Source organism: Schistocerca americana, chromosome 8 (assembly GCF_021461395.2).
Source record: "Schistocerca americana isolate TAMUIC-IGC-003095 chromosome 8, iqSchAmer2.1, whole genome shotgun sequence".
Taxonomy (NCBI): domain Eukaryota; kingdom Metazoa; phylum Arthropoda; class Insecta; order Orthoptera; family Acrididae; genus Schistocerca; species Schistocerca americana.
This window is the reverse complement of record NC_060126.1, coordinates 39,779,485-39,800,633: the sequence shown is the minus strand read 5'-3', so window position 1 is coordinate 39,800,633 and position 21,149 is coordinate 39,779,485. Positions and strand designations below refer to the sequence as shown.

General features: G+C 40.6%; 1 protein-coding gene across 1 annotated transcript in view; it reads right to left on the bottom strand.

Annotated features, from left to right (window-relative positions):
- Positions 1–21,149, bottom strand: part of LOC124544918 (anaphase-promoting complex subunit 7) — a 168,347-nt gene that overhangs the window by 15,945 nt on the left and 131,253 nt on the right. The window contains exon 9 of the mRNA XM_047123658.1: positions 4,366–4,511. Within this exon, the coding sequence (XP_046979614.1) occupies positions 4,366–4,511 (146 nt within the window). The remainder of the gene's footprint in view (positions 1–4,365; positions 4,512–21,149) is intronic.

Here is a 21,149-nt window from a genome sequence, read left to right as displayed (position 1 = left end):
TAGGATATATTGCAGGGAAAGTTACCACTTGCACAATTCAGAAACGCTGGTGTTGGTGGGAAGGATCCATATGGCACAGGCTGTGAAGCAGTCATTGAGATGAGAGATATCATGTTCGGCAGCATGTTCAGCAACAGAGTGGTCCACTTGTTTTTTGGGCACAGTTTGTCGGTGACCGTTATGCGGACAGACAGCTTGTTGGTTGTCATGCCTACATAGAATGCAACACAGAGGTTGCAGCTTAGCTTGTAAATCACATGATAGTGGTTCCACAGATAGCCCTGCCTTTGATGGGATAGGTGATGTTAGTGACTGGACTGGAGTAGGTGGTGGTAGGAGGATGTATGGGACAGGTTTTGCATCTAGGTCTATTACAGGAGTATGAGCCATGAGGTAAGGGATTGGGAGCAGAGGTAACCAAAACCCTGGTGGAGAATGTAATTCAGTTGCTCCAGTCCCGGATGTTACTGAGTTATGAGGGGAATGCTCCTCTGTGGCTGGACTGTGGGACTTTGGGAGGTGGTGGGAGACTGGAAAGATAAGGCATGGGAGATTTGTTTTTGTACAAGGGTGGGAGGATAATTAAGGTCAGTGAAGGCTTCAGTGAGACCCTTGGTATATTTTGAGAGGTACTGCTTGTCACTGCAGATGCGATGACAACGGGTGGCTAGGCTGTACGGAAGGGACTTCTTGGTATGGAATGGGTGGCAGCTGTCAAAGTGGAGGTATTACTGGTGGTTATTAGGTTTGATATGGACAGAGGTACTGATGTAGCCATCTCTGAGGTGATGGTCAACATCTAGGAAGGTGGCTTGTGGGGTCGAGTAGGGCCTGGTGAAGCAAATGGGGGAGAAGTTGTTGAGGTTCTGGAGGAATGTGTATAAGGTGTCCTCACCTTCAATCCAGATAACAAAGATGTCATCAATGAATCTGAACCAGGTGAGGGGTTTCGGATTCTGGGTTTTTATGAAGGATTCCTCTAGATAGCCCATGAATAGGTTAGCATAGGATGGTGCCATGCATGTGACCATAGCCGTACCACGGATTTGTTTGTAAGTAATGTCTTAAAAGGAGAAGTAATTGTGGGTTAGGATATAGTTGGTCATGGAGACTAGGAAGGAGGTTGTTGGTTTGGAATCTATAGGGCGTCTGGAAAGGTAGTGTTTGATAGCAGTAAGGCCATGGACATTAGGAATGTTAGTGTACAGGGAGGTGGCATCAATAGTGACGAGCGGGGCACTGTGTGGTATAGGGAAAGGAACTGTGGAGAGTCGGTTGAGGAAATGGTTGGTATCTTTTATATAGGAGGATAGGTTCCGGGTAATAGGTTAAAGGTGTTGGTCTACAAGAGCAAAGATTCTCTCAGTGGGGGACAGTAACTGGCCACAATGGGATGTCTTGGGTGGTTGGGTTTATGGACTTTAGAAAGCATGTAGAAGGTGGGAGGTCAGGGAGCGGTAGGGGTAAGTAGAGAGATGGACTCAGGGGAGAGGTTCTGGGATGGGCCTATGGATTTGAGTAGTGACTAGAGATCCTGCTGGATTACTGGAATGAGATCATTGTGGCATGGTTTGTAGGAGGAAGTATCTGACAGCTGACGCAGAGTCCTTCTGCCACGTAATCCTTGTGGTTCAAAACAATGGTGGTGGAGTTTTTGTAGGGACTGGGAGAAGGAGAGAAGGTCTTTAACTAGTCCTGCATGGTTGAATTTGGGAGTGGGGCAAAAGGTGAGGCCTTTGGAAAGGACTGATATTTCTGTGGGACTAAGGCTTCTGGAGGAAAGGTTCATAACTGTGTTGCAGTCCACCATCTAAAAACTGATGCCGACCTTATAATCCTACCAAGGGTCTCACTGAAGCCTTCACTGACCTTAATTATCCTCCCATCCTTGTAAAAAAACAAATTTCCTATGCCTTATCTTTCCAGTCTCCCACCACCTCCCAAAGTCCCACAGTCCGGCCACAGAGGAGCATTCCCCTCATAACTCAGTAACATCCGGGACTGGAGCAACTGAATTACATTCTCCACCAGGGTTTTGGTTACCTCTGCTCCCAATCCCTTACCTCATGGCTCATACTCCTGTAATAGACCTAGATGCAAGACCTGTCCCATACATCCTCCTACCACCACCTATTCCAGTCCGGTCACTAACATCACCTATCCCATCAAAGGCAGGGCTATCTGTGAAACCACTATCATGTGATTTACAAGTTAAGCTGCAACCTCTGTGTTGCATTCTATGTAGGCATGACAACCAACAAGCTGTCTGTCCGCATGAATGACCACCGACAAAATGTGTCCAAAAAACAAGTGGACCACTCTGTTGCTGAACATGCTGCCAAACATGATATCCCTCATCTCAATGACTGCTTCACAGCCTGTGTCATATGGATCCTTCCCACCAACACCAGCGTTTCTGAATTGTGCAGGTGGTAACTTTCCATGCAATACATCCTACATTCCCATAATCATCCTGGCCTCAACCTTCATTAGTCACTGTCCTCACGCTTCCGGCTCCCTCCCTGTTCCCATTCCAGCACTAGATAGGCATTATTTCACCGCCACACCCAGTCTTTTAATTTCTTTTTATTTCTCTCCTTTCCACTATTTACCCCCTCACCCTCCACACCTTCTCTCCTGCCCTCCGTCTAACCTGCAACACTCCAACCATACTATCCCTCCCCCTCACCACCCCAGCCTCCTCCTTACTCCCACCCCCATCAGGCACTGGTGCTGCTGTTCGCAGTGTGGTTTCAGCTCTCCGAGACTGCAGAAACGTACGTGTACGTGTGTGTGTGTGTGTGTGTGTGTGTGTGTGTGTGTGTGTGTGTGTGTGCGGGCGCGCGTGGGACTCAGCATCTCCGCTGGTATTGTTACATTCCTTCCTGGATTTTCCATTGTTTGAAAAAAAAAAAAGAAGTAATTTAAGAGGAATGCTTACATGCTCGCACGCTCGACAACCAGATTCTTGCATGACCATCTTTCAAATGTCAATACTCCCGACACTCCACTGTGTCTATACTAGAAACTTTTAAGTGTGGTAGAAAGAATTAAAAATGCTTAAATAACAACTTTAAGGACATAAAAGAAGAAAAGTATGTTCCACACTAATAAAGATATCTGCTTTTAAAATCTATGCTGCAAATAGCATGATACAAATTTACAGTAATCTGCAACACAACGTAATAATTATTTGACACTTCTCGCCTTTTTTTAAGTGCTAAGAACATGTTATCAGTTCTATAAGGGGCAATCAAGAAATTTCCATTCAGAGGCCATACAGTATAGATTTGGTATTTCAATCAGAGAAAATCACCGTGAGCCTTGAGGCAATCATCCTATTGATGCACCAGGTTGAAGATACCCATTTGGTAAAACACTGTGTCATGTCTGAGGACATCCATAACTGTCTACTGCACATCCTCATGTTGATCACATGGGGAGGTATCAGACTATAGGGCTGGTGCTTGAGTGCCTCCCACTTGAGTTGGTGTAACTTGTGTGTTTTGACATTTGCAATATGGTGCATCTTGTGTCGAAATGCGACCAGCACAGAACTTGGTGCACCGTTCCAGAACATTGGTGCTGGTTGGACGTATTTGATAATAATGTTGCCATAATTCACATTTCTGCATTTACCATACACATATTGGAAAGATGTGAAAAACACATTAATCTTTGCCAACATGTCAGTATTTAAATACCCACATCAGAATCAAACTTTGTCGTATACATGCTGTAGCAATGCTCTCGAAAGGAAACTTTTTGATTGCTCCTTGTATTAAGTAGCAGAAGTTTTAAAACATGTGAAATATAAAGAAATCAAAAGAAAAAAATTCAAACTCTGTGAAAATACTTCATTTAAGTATTCCTTCACCCTAGTTTCAAAACCCTACTGTTCTGTTTAACTTTTCATGTTTCTCAGCACAAGGATGGAATAATACCCATAAGAATAAAAAGATAATTTCAATAAGAACTCCATGGAAATCAGTGGGTTTCAAACAAGGATTCAGAGAAGCAATCGTGATCTTGGGCTTCATAATGGAAGGAAGATTTGAAACTAATATAATGCAAGTAGAAAATCAATAAACCGAATTTGTGTTAGCAAAAGGGGATGGGGTCAAGTAACTTCTTACAGAGATGAACAGAATAATGTAAGAAAGTTATAAGAGGATAGGAGACAGAGATGAAGAAAAGCCTGAGAAGGCAAGGGGAATCCTATAAAAGAAGAAGTAATGGTACCTGAGACATTCTTTTATTAAAAATGCCATAGTTTCTGTCCTTTTATATTTACAAATTGTATTAACATCCCTTTAAATAAACTGATATATAATTTATTGAATAATAAAACAGTGATACGCTTACTTCAGTGCTATACTATAGTGATCGAGGGCCCGTTCCTCTTCGTGGACTCTCGCCAGAAGATCGCCGAGCATTTGGTGCAGTCTGCAAGTTGGCTGTATCTGCACTTGTCGTTCAAGAAGTGCAATTGCAGCCTCCAGTGTCATTTCCTGCAGCAAAGGTCTCTTGTGAAAACAGACATAGCATATGTGGCCAACATTGTAGATGGGTCTTCACAGAAATATACTACATATAATATATCCCATGCTAACATTTTTGCTTCTAGGAAATAATGGAAAGACAAAGAAATGAAACACATATCTAAACAGCTTTGACAACAGAAGAATCTCATTTAAGTGAAATTTTGCTCCTACTTTACAACTTCTTTGAACTTAATAGAGGCTTCTTTACTAAACCATTACAAACCTACAAATAATCAGCATGTACTTATATAAATATGTTTATTAAGGAGAGACAGTGGAAGAAATAATGAAAAATTTACAAATTATTTTTATTTGCTTATTTGATAGTAAATATAATGGAGATCATTATCCCAAATTTTTTCCTTGAAATTCGAACTACAAATGGCATAAAAAAATTAAAACCCTAAGCAGTGTAATGCGCCAAGCCCACTTTTCAATGTACCAAATGGAGGAAAAATGGTATTGCAGAATTTGGCCTGTGAACCTAGAAAATATAGCTTTTGAATGCTGTGATTTTTTTGTATACATAACAGCAGTGTTGTAATGAAGGATGTGGAGCCATTTTCTGGTTCAATCAGTGTGGTATAGAAGGCTGTGGAGTGTTGTAAACAAGTTTTGTGCTGTTCAATGGAATTTGAGTGGCACTTGATTTATTGTGCCACTCTTTGTGCAAGGTTGAATCTGTTGATCACTTTTTACAATGCCTATGCCTGGTAAAGTATTTAAAAAATATAGTACGTCCCATATTTCCAATATAAAGTGAAAAACTGACATTGAGGTTAGGGTCGGGCCTGCAGATGCAAACATTAGCTTGTCTCCAAGTGCATCTAAAATAAAACTTGGGACAGGGATTGTGTCAGAAGAAACAAATCATGACAGAAATACAGGTTTCATAATCTGGAAATGGTGGCAGAAGCACTTAGAAAAGCCTGCAAGTGTTCTGTTTGTGGAGGAAATGCGGATTTGGTTGGTGATGGAAAGAGAGAAGGTTTGGTTTGCACATTGCACATTTTGTGTCAAAACTGTGATGCTGACAGACCATTCAAGACATCAAAGGTCAGTAATAGAATCTATGAAGCCAATATGAGATTTATTTTTGGACAAAATGTATAGGGATTGGAAGAGATGGGTGGAAACCTTTTATGTGGTATTATGAACATGCCTGGTCCTCCCCTACAATATTCTGCAATGAATACTGCTCTCCTCAATGCAGTTGCAGAAGTAAGTGAAGAGAGCATGAAAATGGCAGTCCTTGGGGGCAATTCAAGAAAATTGTGAAGCAACTAATAGCAATGATATAGCAGTTTCCTGTGACAGTTCCTGGATGAAGAGGGGGCATACTTCACTCCATGGAGTTTCAACAATCATTAGTGTAACACTGGAAAAGTATTAGACTTGGAGGTGATGTCTAAATATTGTTCTGCACGTTCCTTGCACAATAAATATATTGATGCAGGTAAAGAAACAGAATGGCAAGAAGCCCATAAAGCTGTTTGTAGCAGAAATTATGCAAGCTCCAGTGGTGGGATGGAAGCTGCAGGTATGAAATTCACTTTTCATAGATCTTTGCAGAAGTATGGAGTAAGATACATACAGTATTTAAGAGATGGAGACTCTAGTGCTTTCAAGAATGTAGTTGAAAGTCAGCCCTATGGAAAAGATTGCACTATTGAGAAACTGGAGTGCTTAGGCCATATTCAGAAGAGGATACATGGACGACTCCGAAGACTTGTTGCAGACAATAAAGGCAAGCTACCAGAGGATGTGAAGCCACTGGGAGGTAAAAACACAGTAACAAAGAAGAGAATTGACAGCCTACAAGCCTATTATGGTGCTGCAATTAGAAGTAGCCTCACAAGCTTGGACAGTATGAGGAAAGCAGTATGGGCCATTTGGTTTTATTACTTGTCGACAGACACTAAACCTCAAACATGGCCTCTGTTCTAATGAATGGTGCAAATTTTTGAAAAGTAAGGAAAGTGGTGAAGCTTATACCCATAAAAATAACCTTCCTTATGAGGTTTCAATGGCCATTAAACCAACTTTTAGAGCACTGGCTTCACCAGAACTGCTAGAAAACTGTCTGCATGGGAAAACAAAGAACCCAAATGAAAGTTTCAATGCTCTTGTTTGGAAAAGATGTCCAAAGACTGTGTTTGTCTCCAATTTAGTGGTGAAGACTTCTGCTTTGGAAGCTGCAACAGTGTTTAATGATGGGAATGTGGCAAGACTTCACATCCTCAGCAAGATGGCCTTTACACCTGGAGTCTTCACTGAGCATATACTGCAGATCAATAAGCAAAGAATTGTCAAGGCGAAGACTTCAGTCCAGAACATACAAAAAACTGCTAGGCAAAGGAGCAGAGAAGCTAAAAGAGCTGTATAGGATGATGAGGAAGAAATGGAATATGGATATGGGCAGTTTTAGCTAAGGTATGATAGATTTTTTTTACATTTCATCCAAACACATATATCATAAACTACTGGATGGATTGCAATGAAATTTGGCACACCTATTCTTTTACTTTGAAGCAATAATTAAGTGGAACAAAATTTTAATCGAGATATTATACACAGTTTTGTGGTTGATAATATATCGAAAAGTTTGCTTGTAAAAAATTTTCGAATCCAAAATATCACAGAAAATAATAGCATTAATTTACCAAAAAGTTACTGCACTTAATTGTACACCCATTAGTGTAGATTATTTTACCATTAAAAAATTTGCCAAATTTGCCTTGAAATTATGAAAAAGGGTACCTTGAAATAATAATGCAATAAAAAATTAAAAATTCCGAATTAAAAAAAAAAAAATCATATTAGATCTCTATTCATAAGTGTGCAAAATTTCAATGAGATTGAAGAAAAAAATGGCAAAGATACGGATTTACCAAAATATCAGTGTAAGAGTCCCACCGTCTCCCCTTACGAGATATGTGAACAAGACTTGCTATTCGCAAATTTTACTTCACAGCGTTTATTCTCAGTATGATCTACAGAACATGTAAATAAGAAAATTTAAGTCCCAGTACACATAGTACAAAAATTGTGGTTGAATGTAAATAATTTGGGAATAAAGGAGTCCTCTCACCAGATAGTGGAAGCATCAAATCATCAACAGGAACATACATTAAGAGACAGGAAACTTGCTAGCCTTCAGAAATAAATCCTTACATGAGCTAGAGCGCGCACACACACACACACACACACACACACACACACACACGCGCGCGGCCACACACACACACACACACACACACACACACACACACACACACACACACACAAAAAGCATGTGTGCGCCCATCTGTCTGTGCACCTACTAAATGGTGAAAACTGCACACACACAATGCAGGAATAGCAGTTCAGCAGGTGGAGTGGAGTGGAGTGAAATGGAGTGTTGTTTCGGGTGAGCTGGTTAGATGGAGAGAGGTGGGAGACAGAAGGAGGGGTTTGCGATGAGTAAGTAGCAGGTTGCAGGGAGACAGCTGGTTTGCTGGCTAGGAATGAGAGAGGGAGGAGTAGCAGGTGATGCACAGGTGCCGGTGCTGGTGGGGAGTGACACAATTGAGGTGACATGAGACGCCAACTGGGAGGGAGTGATAGAACAGAGGAACAGGAAACCATCATGTGGAAGGTGTAGAGACACTGGCTTAATAGAAATTGAGGCCAGAGAGTTTATGGGAGTGAAATACGTGTTGCAAAAATAGCTCCCACCTGCATAGTTCAGAAAAACATGTGGTGGGTCAAAGGATCCAGATGTCCTGGGCTATGAAGCGGTCATTGAAATCCAGCATTTTGTGCTCAGCTGCGTGTTGTGCCAGTGGGTGATCAACTTCGTTCTTGGCCATAGTTTGGCAGTGGCCATTCATTCTGGACAGCTGCTTCATTGCCATAACAATATAATCATAAAAAGGGTGTATACGTGGACAAGGGAAAAAAAAAATTCCCGGATTTCCCAGCTAAAAATACGCTTTCTCCTGGGTGAAAACACACTTTTTCCGTGTTAAGTGACAGTATATTTTCCCTCAGAGCTGTAAAACTTATCTTTTGAATGGTTATGGTTGTATACACGGGCATAGCATTTCCTGGCACTTTAGAAAACTAAACTCACAGGAAAAAAAAACACGTTTTAGAAAGATCTTTGATGTGAAGCAACATGTGCCCTGCATATTTTCGTATTACGAAAGTATAAATCCTAATTCCATCAAACACCGCATGTTACTTTCCCAAGCACTGAAATGGAGATTGCAATGAGCTTTTGTAAGCCTGTCATAGCTCATGTCACGTGATCTCGCCAGTTGGTGGATATACAGAGCATAGGACAACTGATGTAGTCAGCCAATTAGCAACATCACTGTTAAGTAGCGCAAACACACAAACAAGCGAAGTTAATGATTTTAATTGGTATACATAGCAACACATTCACATATAATACTGGTCTCTAAGATTAATAAGCTACAAGAGAAGCTAAGCTTCCACATATAATGTTGATCTTTTTGCACATGTTACACTAAGATACATCACACAAATGTGCCAGTAAAATTTTTAATAATGAGATAAATGTCTGATCTTCTGGGCTCGAAATGCTTCTCAATGGCTCTTCATCAAAGAGTTGATTTTTAAATGAGAGTCAAATGCTGTGTGATTTACAAAATTTATCATACATTCTGCACATAGTTCATCTTGCAAAAAAGGAAATTTACTTTGAAAGTACTGCTTTTCAAATCACCATTCACAATATTTTCCCACGAGCTGTTATTAATAGGTTCGTTGCAGCAGTTGCCAGAGAGCGCCAGATGACAGGCGCCACCACACTTGTGCTCCTATGATGACATAGGAGGCCCGTATGTTCGTAATTGTAAAACATTGAAAGATCTTACATTATGTCATAAAAGAAACTAGACATCAGAGGATACCCCAAGAGCATTGGAATTTCGTGAACCATACTAAAATGTGCACATTTAAAGTGCATACTTGAAGTGCACATTCATATGTCCAGATTTCCAATGAAGTGGTCCTCGACCTGATATTAAGCTCTTCAGTGTGGTTTTCGGGACGTAAATTTTCTTGGAGTACCAGTACTGTATTATCTCATATTTAGTTCTTTATTATGGCATAATGCCATACATGCTAGAAGATGAAAATGTGCACTTGAAATGCAGTGAACAGTTGAAACTAGCCAACAGTGTGGAATTAAAAACTTTGTTTCAATTACATTGACTACCTCAGCGGAAAAGATTAATAAATGCCAAATCTCTTTAACAAACTGACAAAAACAACTTCATCGTTCTGCAAGGGGATTAATGCTTGACTGTAAGAAAGACAGAAATAAAATAAAATCTCAAACTAATAACAAAGTTTTATCTTTCGTAATTATGTGAATGTATTTTAATTCACTTGATAGCTACTGGCCACAGAAATCCATTTTGTTTTCATTTGACGTGAGGCATTAAATGAAGAGGAAGCAGCAAGATCAGTAAATAATGTAAACCAGGGCACGTGGAGACTACCCACTTCCCCACAACTCAGACTGCTCTGCACATCGGCTCTGAACCAGGACAATACTTTATAGCCCCCCGCCCCCCCTTCCGATGAGCGATTGAGATAGGTCAAAAATTTTTAAAAATCGTCTTTTCAAAAAGATGTTCAGTTTGTACCGCACATCTTTCTAAAGAATCTGATACATAAGACATGTGCGTTCGAGGAAATGTAGGACATGTTATTTGATCTTAAGTGTGCCAAAGTGCAGTCCACACCTCTTCACACAGCATTCTTCTATCGCATGTCACTGTATTTCACTCTGTGGAGTTGAAACGCGTATATTTTGTAATGGGTGCCATCAAACTATATTCAGGACTGTGGAAATTAAAATGCCCAGTGGTGCCTCTCCTGGTCCCAGTCGGCCGGTTTGACATCCTGCCCCCTCTTTAAAAAAAAAAATAAAAATAAAAAAATAAAAATAAATAAAACCACCCTCGCAATTAATACTGCATGGCATTTTTTGTAATCGGGAGAACAAGAACTCTTCAGAAAATTTGCACTCTTTGTTGCCTGTTAGCTAATAATTTGCTGTTTTGTGTGACATAAAATCAAATATAGAATACATAAAATCAAATATAGAATACATAAAACCAGTTAAGACGAGACAACTAAGACGGTACACATTTCTTCAGTCCTTAGCTCCTAGCATTTTTTTCTCTCTAATCTTGCTACAGATTTACATGGCATACTTTCCTTTCTGCAAAAGAATCTATTACCTCATCAACGTTCGTCAAAAGTTTTACTACATGAAAAATCGAAATGTCGTTGTCTAATACTGAAAAAGCTGTTAATACAAATAGCACCCAAGACTGGTGTGGTTTCTTGATGTGATTACGTATATCTATGGGTTTCGCTAGTAAATGTAACAACGCTGATCATTTGCAAACCTAATCAACCACATAATCACACAGCGATTGGCATTCATCTGTTCGGCTTTATTCCACCCAGCTCCCATAGCCCCATCTCTTTTTGTCTACAGGAAGGTTTATTTCTAGATACGATGAGAATTCCCCTGACAGGAATCGCGTACACTATGTACACATTCAAAACTCAACTTATGATTCATTCAGAAATCAACTTATGATTCATTCAGAAATCAACTTCTACATCTACATCCACATCTACATCCATACTCCGCAAGCCACCTGACGGTGTGTGGCGGAGGGTACCCTGAGTACCTCTATCGGTTCTCTCTTCTATTCCAGTCTCGTATTGTTCGTGGAAAGAAGGATTGTTGATATGCCTCTGTGTGGGCTCTAATCTCTCTGAATTTATCCTCATGGTCTCTTTGTGAGATATACGTGGGAGGGAGCAATATACTGCTTGACTCTTCGGTGAAGGTATGTTCCCGAAACTTTAACAAAAGCCCGTACCAAGCTACTGGGCGTCTCTCCTTCAGAGTCTTCCACTGGAGTTTATCTATCATTTCTGTAACGCTTTCGCGATTACTAAATGATCCCGTAACGAAGCGCGCTGCTCTCCGTTGGATCTTCTCTCTCTCTTCTATCAACCCTATCTGGTACGGATCTCACACTGCTGAGCAGTATTCAAGCAGTGGGCAAGCAAGTGTACTGTAACCTACTTCCTTTGTTTTCGGACTGCATTTCCTTAGGATTCTTCCAATGAATCTCAGTCTGGCATCTGCTTTACCGATGATCAACTTTATATGATCATTCCATTTTAAATCACTCCTAATGCGTACTCCCAGATAATTTATGGAATTAACTGCTTCCAGTTGCTGACCTGCTATTTTGTAGTTAAATGATAAGGGATCTTTCTACGTATTCGCAGCACATTACACATGTCTACATTGAGATTCAATTGCCACTCCCTGCACCATGCGTCAATTCGTTGCAGATCTTCCTGCATTTCAGCACAATTTTCCATTGTTACAACCTCTCGATACACCACAGCATCATATGCAAAAAGCCTCAGTGAACTTCCGATGTCATTCACAAGGTCATTTATGTATATCGTGAATAGAAACGGTCCTATGACACTCCCCTGCGGCACACCTGAAATCACTCTTACTTCGGAAGACTTCTCTCCATTGAGAATGACATGCTGCGTTCCGTAACTTAGAAGGTGTTCAAAAATGTTAAAAAACCAACATGGTTGCGTTCAAAATCATATGAATAATCGATAGACCAACGTGCGTTGGATGCTTGGCGCTTTGTGAAACAAAGTTTTTTTCTTCAAGAATATGAATATGCGCCCCTGTCCGAAATTGCCAGCCGGATCAGATACCTCGGTTTGCCCCCCCTCCCTCCACCACCTAGCTAGATCCTGCGCATGCACGATTGTGGCAGCTTGGGCACGCCAGTAATATTTTTCCTGGTAGTATCTAGTTGTTTACTGTGAGTGCTTACACAGCCAACAGCCACATTTCTGCAGCCAGAAGTGGGAGAAAATACACAACTCAACTGTGCATGCACATGAGCCTGATTGTAACTGCTATAATGAATGTAATGTAAACAGTTGTGACATCACATTCATCGGAGGCAATTTGTTGTTATGAAGCATTGCACAGTCTTCGTAAAGCCATTGACACACATGTTGCTGCTGGCAGACGCCTGTACGAGTACTGTGTTTCGTTGCTGTATATGGCGCATTTCCTTTGCAATTTAAGTTTTATTTTTGTTTTTTCCTCTCATTCATCTTTTATTTCTGCAGTATTATTCTACAGTAGTGGGATACAGTAATATCCTTTGTTAGAGCATCGGTTGTTACCAGACAAAATTACAAAAATTTAACTGAAAACTAAAACAATGAAAGATTTTCGGAATTCTAAAAAGTTCCTGGGTTTTTCCTGGTTTTCTCCTGGATGAAAAAATTCCCGGGTTTTTACCTATTCTCCCGGGTCGTATACACCTGATAAAAAGCTGTGCATCCATTGCAGCAGTGTTGGTATATGGCACGGCTGCTTTTATAGGTGGTCATGTCTGTGACAGGACTGGGGTAGGAAGTGCTGGGTGTGTGGATTGGGCAAGTCTTGCACCTGGGTGTTGTACAGGGGAATGATCCCAGTGGCAAGGGGCTGGTAGTGGGAGTGGGACAGGGATGGACTAGGATGTTGCACAGACTGGGTGAGCAATGGAATACCACTTCACAAGTGATGGGATGGATCTTGGGTAGAATTTCCCTCATTTCAGGGTATGATGATAGATAATCGAAGCCCTTGTGAAGGATACTGTTTGGGTGTTTCAGTCCTGGGTCATATTGGGTGATGAGAGGGGTGCTCCTTTGTGGCTGGAGGTGGTGGAAGGATTAGGGGTGTGTGAGGATATATCCTGGGAAATCTTTTCACGAACTAGGTTTGGGGATAGTGTCTGTCTGTGAAGGCCCTTGTGAGACCATCATCATACTGGACAAATGAGTTTTCATCACTGCAACCATGCTGTCCATCCACAGGTGGCCAGGCTGTATGCTAGGCATTTTTTGGTGTGGAAGAGATGGCAGCTCTCAAAATGGAGGTACTGATAGTGGCTAGTAGATTTAATATGGGGAGAAGTGTGGCAGACATGAGAGAAAGTAATGAGATTGCAGGGGAATGAGAATAGGATGTCTTAGCCCTGTGCTCAGATCGTGAAAATATCGTCAGTGAATGTGAATTACGTAAGTGATTTGAGATTTTAGGAGCTAGGAATGTTTCCTCTAGATATCCCATACAAATGCTAGTGTAGGAGGATGCCATGCAGTGCCTATGGTCATGCTGCGGATTTGTTTACATATCTTCCTCTTAAAGGAGTAATTATGCAACAGGATATAGTTGCTAAAGTGCATGAAAAATGAGGCAATGTGTTTGGATTCTGAAGGACATTGGGAGAGGTAGTGTTCAACAGTGGCAAGGTCATGTGCATGAGGGATGTTCATGTCTATGGATGTGGCATCAGCTGTGGTGAGTAGGGATCCAGGAGGTGCAGAGCAGGTAATGGTGGAGAGACAGTAAAGGATGTGGTTAGTATTTTTTTTGATGCGAGAGGCTAGTTTTCAGACAACTGGTTGGCTGTGTTGGTCATTGAGAGCAGAACATTTTTCATAGGAGCTCAATAACCAGCTACAATGGGTGTCCAGAATTGTTGGTTTTATTGATTTTGGGAGCATGTAGAAGGTGCATGTGCAGTGTGCATTTGGGGTGAGGAGGGAGATGGACTGAGGTGGGGGTGGGGGAGGTTGAGACTAAAGATTTCAGTAGGGTTTGGAGGTTTTGTTAGATTTCTGGGATGGGATCACTATGGCACAGCTTGTGGGTGAGGAGTCAGACAGTTGGTGGAAGCCATGTGACAGGTAGTCACTGTGATTCATCACAACAGTGTAGGAGCCTTTGTCCGCAGGATGATGATTAGGTCAGGATCTGTTTTGAGGTTTCTTCTGCTGAAATCTTAGTTTTCTTAGGAAGGGACCTGGGGAAGGATGTAGCTGCCAAGTTGTGGATAAGCAATTAATGGTAGTTGGCAGGGGGGAGGTGGTTAGGTGGGAGGAGAAGGTCAAGTAGGAAGGTAGTACCAGCTGAGTGAGGCAAGGTTGAGTGCAGTAATTCAGTTGGCTTTGGTTGGAGGGATTGGTGACAAAGAAGTGTTATCACTGTAGGACATAGAAGAGGGAATAGGTCTTTGACACGTTCGATCTGGTGTGAGGCTGAAGCGACGGCTTTGGATGGGTCTGATACTTCTGAGGCTTTTGGTGGAAAGGTTAGTGACATTCGTTTTCGTTTGAATTTCACAGAGCTTTGGGAGGAAGTTCTGGGGGACACGGCAAATTGAAAAAATCGGCTAGACATGGCCTGGGTATTATGAGGAGTTGACGAGGAAGTTCATTGTGGGTAGGATAGGTGTTGATGGGTAGTGCTCCAAGGCAGGCTGGACAATTTAAAGATGCAGTGTCTGCAATGCTCTTCCAGGTGTTCAAGGGGAAGGGTTTCAATTCTGGAGATGTGGTGTACGTAGTTAGGATTGCACAGTACAGTATCTTATAGAAGGAGCAGAGGTGGTTCTGTGATGCCTGTGTCGTGGGTATATGTTTCTGCAGTACTAAGCTTGTGAGGATCAGGGAGTGACAGAATCTGCTGCAATCACCTCCCAGATTTTTATATTGGTATGACAACCAACATGCTGTCCACCTGAATGAATGCCCACTGCTGAACTGTGGTCAAGAACAAAGTTGAGCACTCTGTGGCACAACATGGAGCTAAGCACAAAATGGTGGATTTCAATGGGAGCTTTACAACCTGGGCTATCTGGAACCTCCCCTCTACAACCAGTTTTTCTTAACTATGCACATGGGAGTTATCCTTGCAACACATCTTTCACTCCCATGAACCTCCTGGACTCTATCTTCATTAATCTACTGTCTCCACACCCTCCACCCAACAGTTTCCTGTTCCTCTGTCCCATCACCCCTCCACCCAATTCAAGTCACCACCATCACTGTTCCCCTCACATTCCTAGCCAGCAAACCAGCTGCCTCTCTCCAAGTGACTTGTTACTCATCTCAAACCCCTATTCCTGCCTCGCGGCTCTCTTCTCTCTAACTATGTCACCCAAAACAACTAACCCCACTCAACTGTAGCTCAAGAAAGGATTAGTTTCTGAAATCTAACAAGCTTTCCTTATCTTTTGTGTGTGCCTGTTGACAACTCAATGCTTCCACTATTTAGTGAGTGGGCTCTTTTATTCCTAAATTATTTAACTTTAAGTATCTTAAAAATTAAGAATTTTGCTTTTAGATTTGTTTGTACTAAACTATTTCATGAGTACACCATGAGGCAATCACAAGACTTGATTGAAGTTTATAACATATATTTGAAGACACAAAAGAAACAAATGTTCAAGGTTATAGAATAATATTAGAAGTTCTCAATCAGAATTTAATGGAGTTATTAGATGCTATGATAAGAACCACTACATATTATGGCAACATATTAAATATAAAGTGGAAGTGCCTCGAGGAGTGGCACTGCAGATAGCAACTACACCATTGGACATATGGTCTTATTTTAAAATTTAACTTTTTTTATGGTGGTTGAAATGAACTGAAGGAAAAAAAAAATCTGCAAAGATAACTACTACATGAACAAAACATACAACAGACTTAATCAAGATCTAGAGAAGAAAGAAGATGTGGAAGAAATGGAGGAGGATTGGTAAAATATAACAACTGCAGTTAAGAGAGCTGCTGAAGAAGCCTTAGGAAAAAGAGAAAAAAGATAAGAAGGAAAAAAGGTTTAAAAATTTGGACAACAGAATTGGATAAATTTAGAAGAAAAAAAGCAAAATGCTTGCTCATCTTAAGTATCTCACTGAAACAACAGAGGAGAATCATCAAATTTACAAACAAGAGAGAAATGCTGAAAACTGAGAAGTAATACAAGCTCATCAAGAATCTTGGGATAGATTTATATGTGTAATAAAAGATTATAATCACAGAAAGCAGATGATAGCTTGGAAAACAATGAAAATGCTAAATTAAACAAGAAAAGAAGTTACTCAAATAAATAACATTCAACAAACAAAATAGATAGAACATTACGAGAACTTTTCGTATAAAGCAATGTGCTCCACAGCGAGTATAGAGGATTACATGATGTAATTGAAGTAGGATGTGTAGATAATTTATGTACGGGTTAGTTAAAAGGGACAGAAAAGCTACTGGTATGAATGGTATAAACACTGAACTGTTAAAAAATGCAGACACTCGACTACAAAACAGATTACTACACTCGGCTGGAGAAAGGGAGCTATTCCAGAGGCACGATCACAAGCAAAGGTGATGTCACTCTTTAAAAAAGTAGAGCATAGAAGCTGCAAGAACTGTAGAGGAATCAACTTGATTGAAACTACATATAAAGTTTATCCAAGAATTGTGAACACGAGATTGAAGGTCATAGCCGAGACAACAAATGAAATGATCATATGGCGATGGTGGCTGGGAGCACATAACAAGGGAAGTTCAGCTGTTGAGTTGCAAGTCTTTTCAGTTGATGTCACACTGGGCAATGTGCATGTCGATGATGCTAAGGATGAGGACAACATAGCACCCAGTTTCCGAGTGGAGAAAATCTCGGACACGGCTGAGAATCCAACCAGGGCCTGCTGGATGGCAGTCAGAAGCGCTGACCATGCCGCTAAGGGGCAACCAAGTCGACAACAGATGTAGCATTCATAACAAAACAAACAATCAAAGAAAAGAGTGTAGAATAGGGAAACCCATTTAGATTTCATTGATTTTTTTAAATGAATTCAATAATGTTAACAGAAAGAAACTGTGGGGAATTATGAGGAAAAGAGGATATCCACAACATCTAATAAACATTTTAAAAAGTCTGTACAAACATACAACTGTAATTTGAGATATAAAAGGCACACCAAAACAGACAACAGATACAAACAAAGGAGTAAGATAAGGGTGCAGCATTTCACCCACAATTTTTAACATTTATTTAGATGACACAATCCGGAAATGGGATTAGAATTTTAATGGGGGAATTAACATTAATGGTAATTCCCAATTGTATATTATATGCAGACGACACCACACTGCTGCCAAATAATGGAGATGACCTACAAAGGGGAATACATATATTAGGTAAGGTTCGTGAAGGTTTTCACAATTTCAGAAAGGATGACAAAGTCAATGGCTTTCAAAGGGAAATATCCTATGTTGACAAAAACTGTGATCAACAACAGAGCAACAGAACAGGTCAAACATTTTAACTATTTGCACTGTAATGTCGCATATCAGCATAACGAAGACACAGAGAAGATACTAACAAAGTTTGGTAATATATGAGGAACAATAAACCGATGTCTAAAAATTAAAATGAGGAAAGAAACAAGACTGAAATTTTATAAGACAATGGCAGTTCCAATGGTTGCTTATGGAAGTGAATTGTCGGTTATAAGGAAACGTCAAGAAAATTGCATACCAGCAACAGAAATGAGGTTTCTAAAACCAGTAAAGGGATGCACAAGAGCTGACAAATTTAGAAATTCAGAAATTAGGGAAGTTCTGAATATACTTAACATCTTCAATAATATACAAGAAAATAGGAGAGACCAAAATGAACATCTCTAAAGAATGTGTGGAGAAATATTACCTCTACAGATAAGAATGTTTAAGCCAGTTGGAGGAGGAGGCAAGGAAGTGATGGGTAATATAACAGGCAAAACATCATCATCATCATCATCATCATCATCATCATTTAAGACTAATTATGCCTTTCAGCGTTCAGTCTGGAGCATAGTCCCCCTTATAAAATTCCTCCATGATCCCCTATTCAGTGTTAACATTGGTGCCTCTTCTGATGTTAAGCCTATTACTTCAAAATCATTCTTAACCAAATCCAGGTACCTTCTCCTTGGTCTGCCCCGACTACTCCTACCCTCTACTGCTGAACCCATGAGTCTCTTGGGTAACCTTGCTTCTCCCATGCGTGTAATATGACCCCACGATCTAAGCCTGTTCGCCCTGACTGCTACACCTATAGAGTTCAAAACAAAACAAAACAAAAAAAAATGTCTAATGCTTTAACTGAAGAAGAAGAAGAAGAAGAAGAAGAAGATGATGATGATGATGGTGAAATGAGGTAGAGGCACAGCAGTCCAGCTGTGCCAAGTAGACAGCTGTTTCAGCTGCAAGTCCTGGGTTTGAGCTTTGCTGCCAACCTACCTACCATCACTTTCAAGAGTCTAATATCTTGGTGGTTTACTTTCACCGAATCAACAGCCCATGGTACACTTGCGTAGGAAACCCTTGTGTCTTGTTCTCCATATACTGAATTTTGTTCAAGAGCAGAACTCCACCCTAGCACAATGACATGTCTCCACCCTCCACCACCACCACCACCACCACCACCCACCCACACATACATACATAAATACATACATACATACACACACACACACACACACACACACACACACACACACACACACCTCTTTACATATCTAACCATATCCTTTCCCAGATGCCTCATTTCAAAACACTGAAATCTTAATCTTTCCTTTCCTAAGTAAGGTTGATGTCTTGTGACGTATCCTATCTCTGAACACGTCCCGATTGACCGATAATGGAAAGCGTGAATGAGATATCTCCAAATACTCTGTTTAACTCAATTCCATTACTCAACATACTCATCTTCCTGAAATCATTTTTCCCACTACCACAATTTAATTCATTCATTTATACACAGATCATGAAAGGCAGCCTTCAGGGATGTGGAACGAGTCAAGGCAAAAATAACAAATGTTGGCTACTGCTGGGAAGTATACTAACAACAAATTCTGACTAGCCCAAATCTACCTGACAGCCACATACTGAATCTTTAGATTACTTCATACTGGAATGTTAGGAGAAAAAAAAAGCTTCTATGAAGGAAAAGAAAAGCCACTGCTATTCCTACTTTACTGCTCATTTGCAGTTTTTATCTTAAAGCATTTATGTAACTTTACACAGACCACTGTCAGCTGTCAGCTGTCTATGTAATGGCTGTCACTGTTTCGAACTTTTGACCAAGGTTGACGTCCAAAGGTCAAATATGGCAGTGGTTTGATGCCGATTTGGGCAGCCATATTGTGATATTCTGTAGGCCACATGGTTACACTCCAACGCTGCATTACTGCCAAGGGTTCTATGACAATTTTGGCTAATCAAATCTATCTCACAGCATAATGTTTGTTACCTACTGGTGCTGCCATGTTCCCAGATGACAAGGCTCCTATTAACACAGCTCACATCATCCCAAACTAGTTTTGTGAGTACGAAGATGAACTGTCGCATCTTCCCTGACTACATCACCAGATATTATTGAGCCTTTGTGGTCTACTTTGAAGAGAAGGATGCGTGACTGTTACCCTTCTCCATGACTGTTACCCAAGATTGCCACTATTTTGCAGGAAGAATGGTATAAGATTTTCTTGAAAACCATGCAGTACCTGTGTTTATCCACTCAGAGTGACAGGAAACTTTTGAATACCAACAATTTTCCAACACCACATCAGGTATAGTAATGAGTTACATTTTGGTGTTTCCATATTTTTGCTCACTCCTGGTATCTAATACAAATATCAGAGTTATGCAGAAATTACATTCCTGAGTCCATGTCTTATGTGTAGGAGAAGTGGCTGTTGAGACATTAGTATATTTTTTAAAACAATATTAGGGTATTTTCAGTTTCCTGCTTGATATCAACGGGCAGCCTGTTACTGAACAAAATACGAAACTACATTCTGAAACCTAGAGATGGACAACAATCTATATGGAAATTATTGCTTCTTTTAGTGCTGTGGTTCTGAACTGCTGAGTTCATTTTAAATACACTCTTGCTGTTAACTGGAAGTAAGATGTGCTCAATTTCATTGACTGCCTCATAGCCTTCATAACTTAGTAAAAGATCTGGTCGAGAACCCGAGAGAATTCTGGTCCTATGTCAAACTGATAAGTGGGCTTATGGCTTTCACCTAGTCACTTGTTGATCACTCTAGTATTGCAGTTGAAGATACCAAAACAAAAGTCTAAGTTTTAAATTCTGCCTTCAGGAAATCATTCATGCAGGAGAACCACACAAACATACTGTCATTTGACCGCTGAACATGTGATGTTCGCCTGCTTTTTCCTTGTCGACTGTACTCAATGTTGACGTCCTGCATTGCTACACTGTCTGAAAAATAGGGAGTGGAAGTTCAACACTGGCTACTTTAAATGATGTAGCTGACAGGTGCACATTTGTGATTCACATTCTTTACTTTCACTGTTCACAACCTCCCAATAACACACAGTTTTATGGCCAGTGCACTATTGTTTAACTTTTGACAAGTCTCATTAATAGGTTGCAAGCAAACATCAATATACTGCTACAATAGTTTACCGTTTAAAATCTATGAGCAATACACCTTTCCACACAGTTCGCAGTCTTTCAAATTTAAAAGGCACTGTCATTGAAACTTCCTGGCAGATTAAAACTGTGTGCCGGACCGAGGCTCGAACTTGAGACCCTTGCCTTTCACGGGAAAGTGCTCTACCAACTGAGCTAGCCAAGCACAACTCACACCCCATCCTCACAGC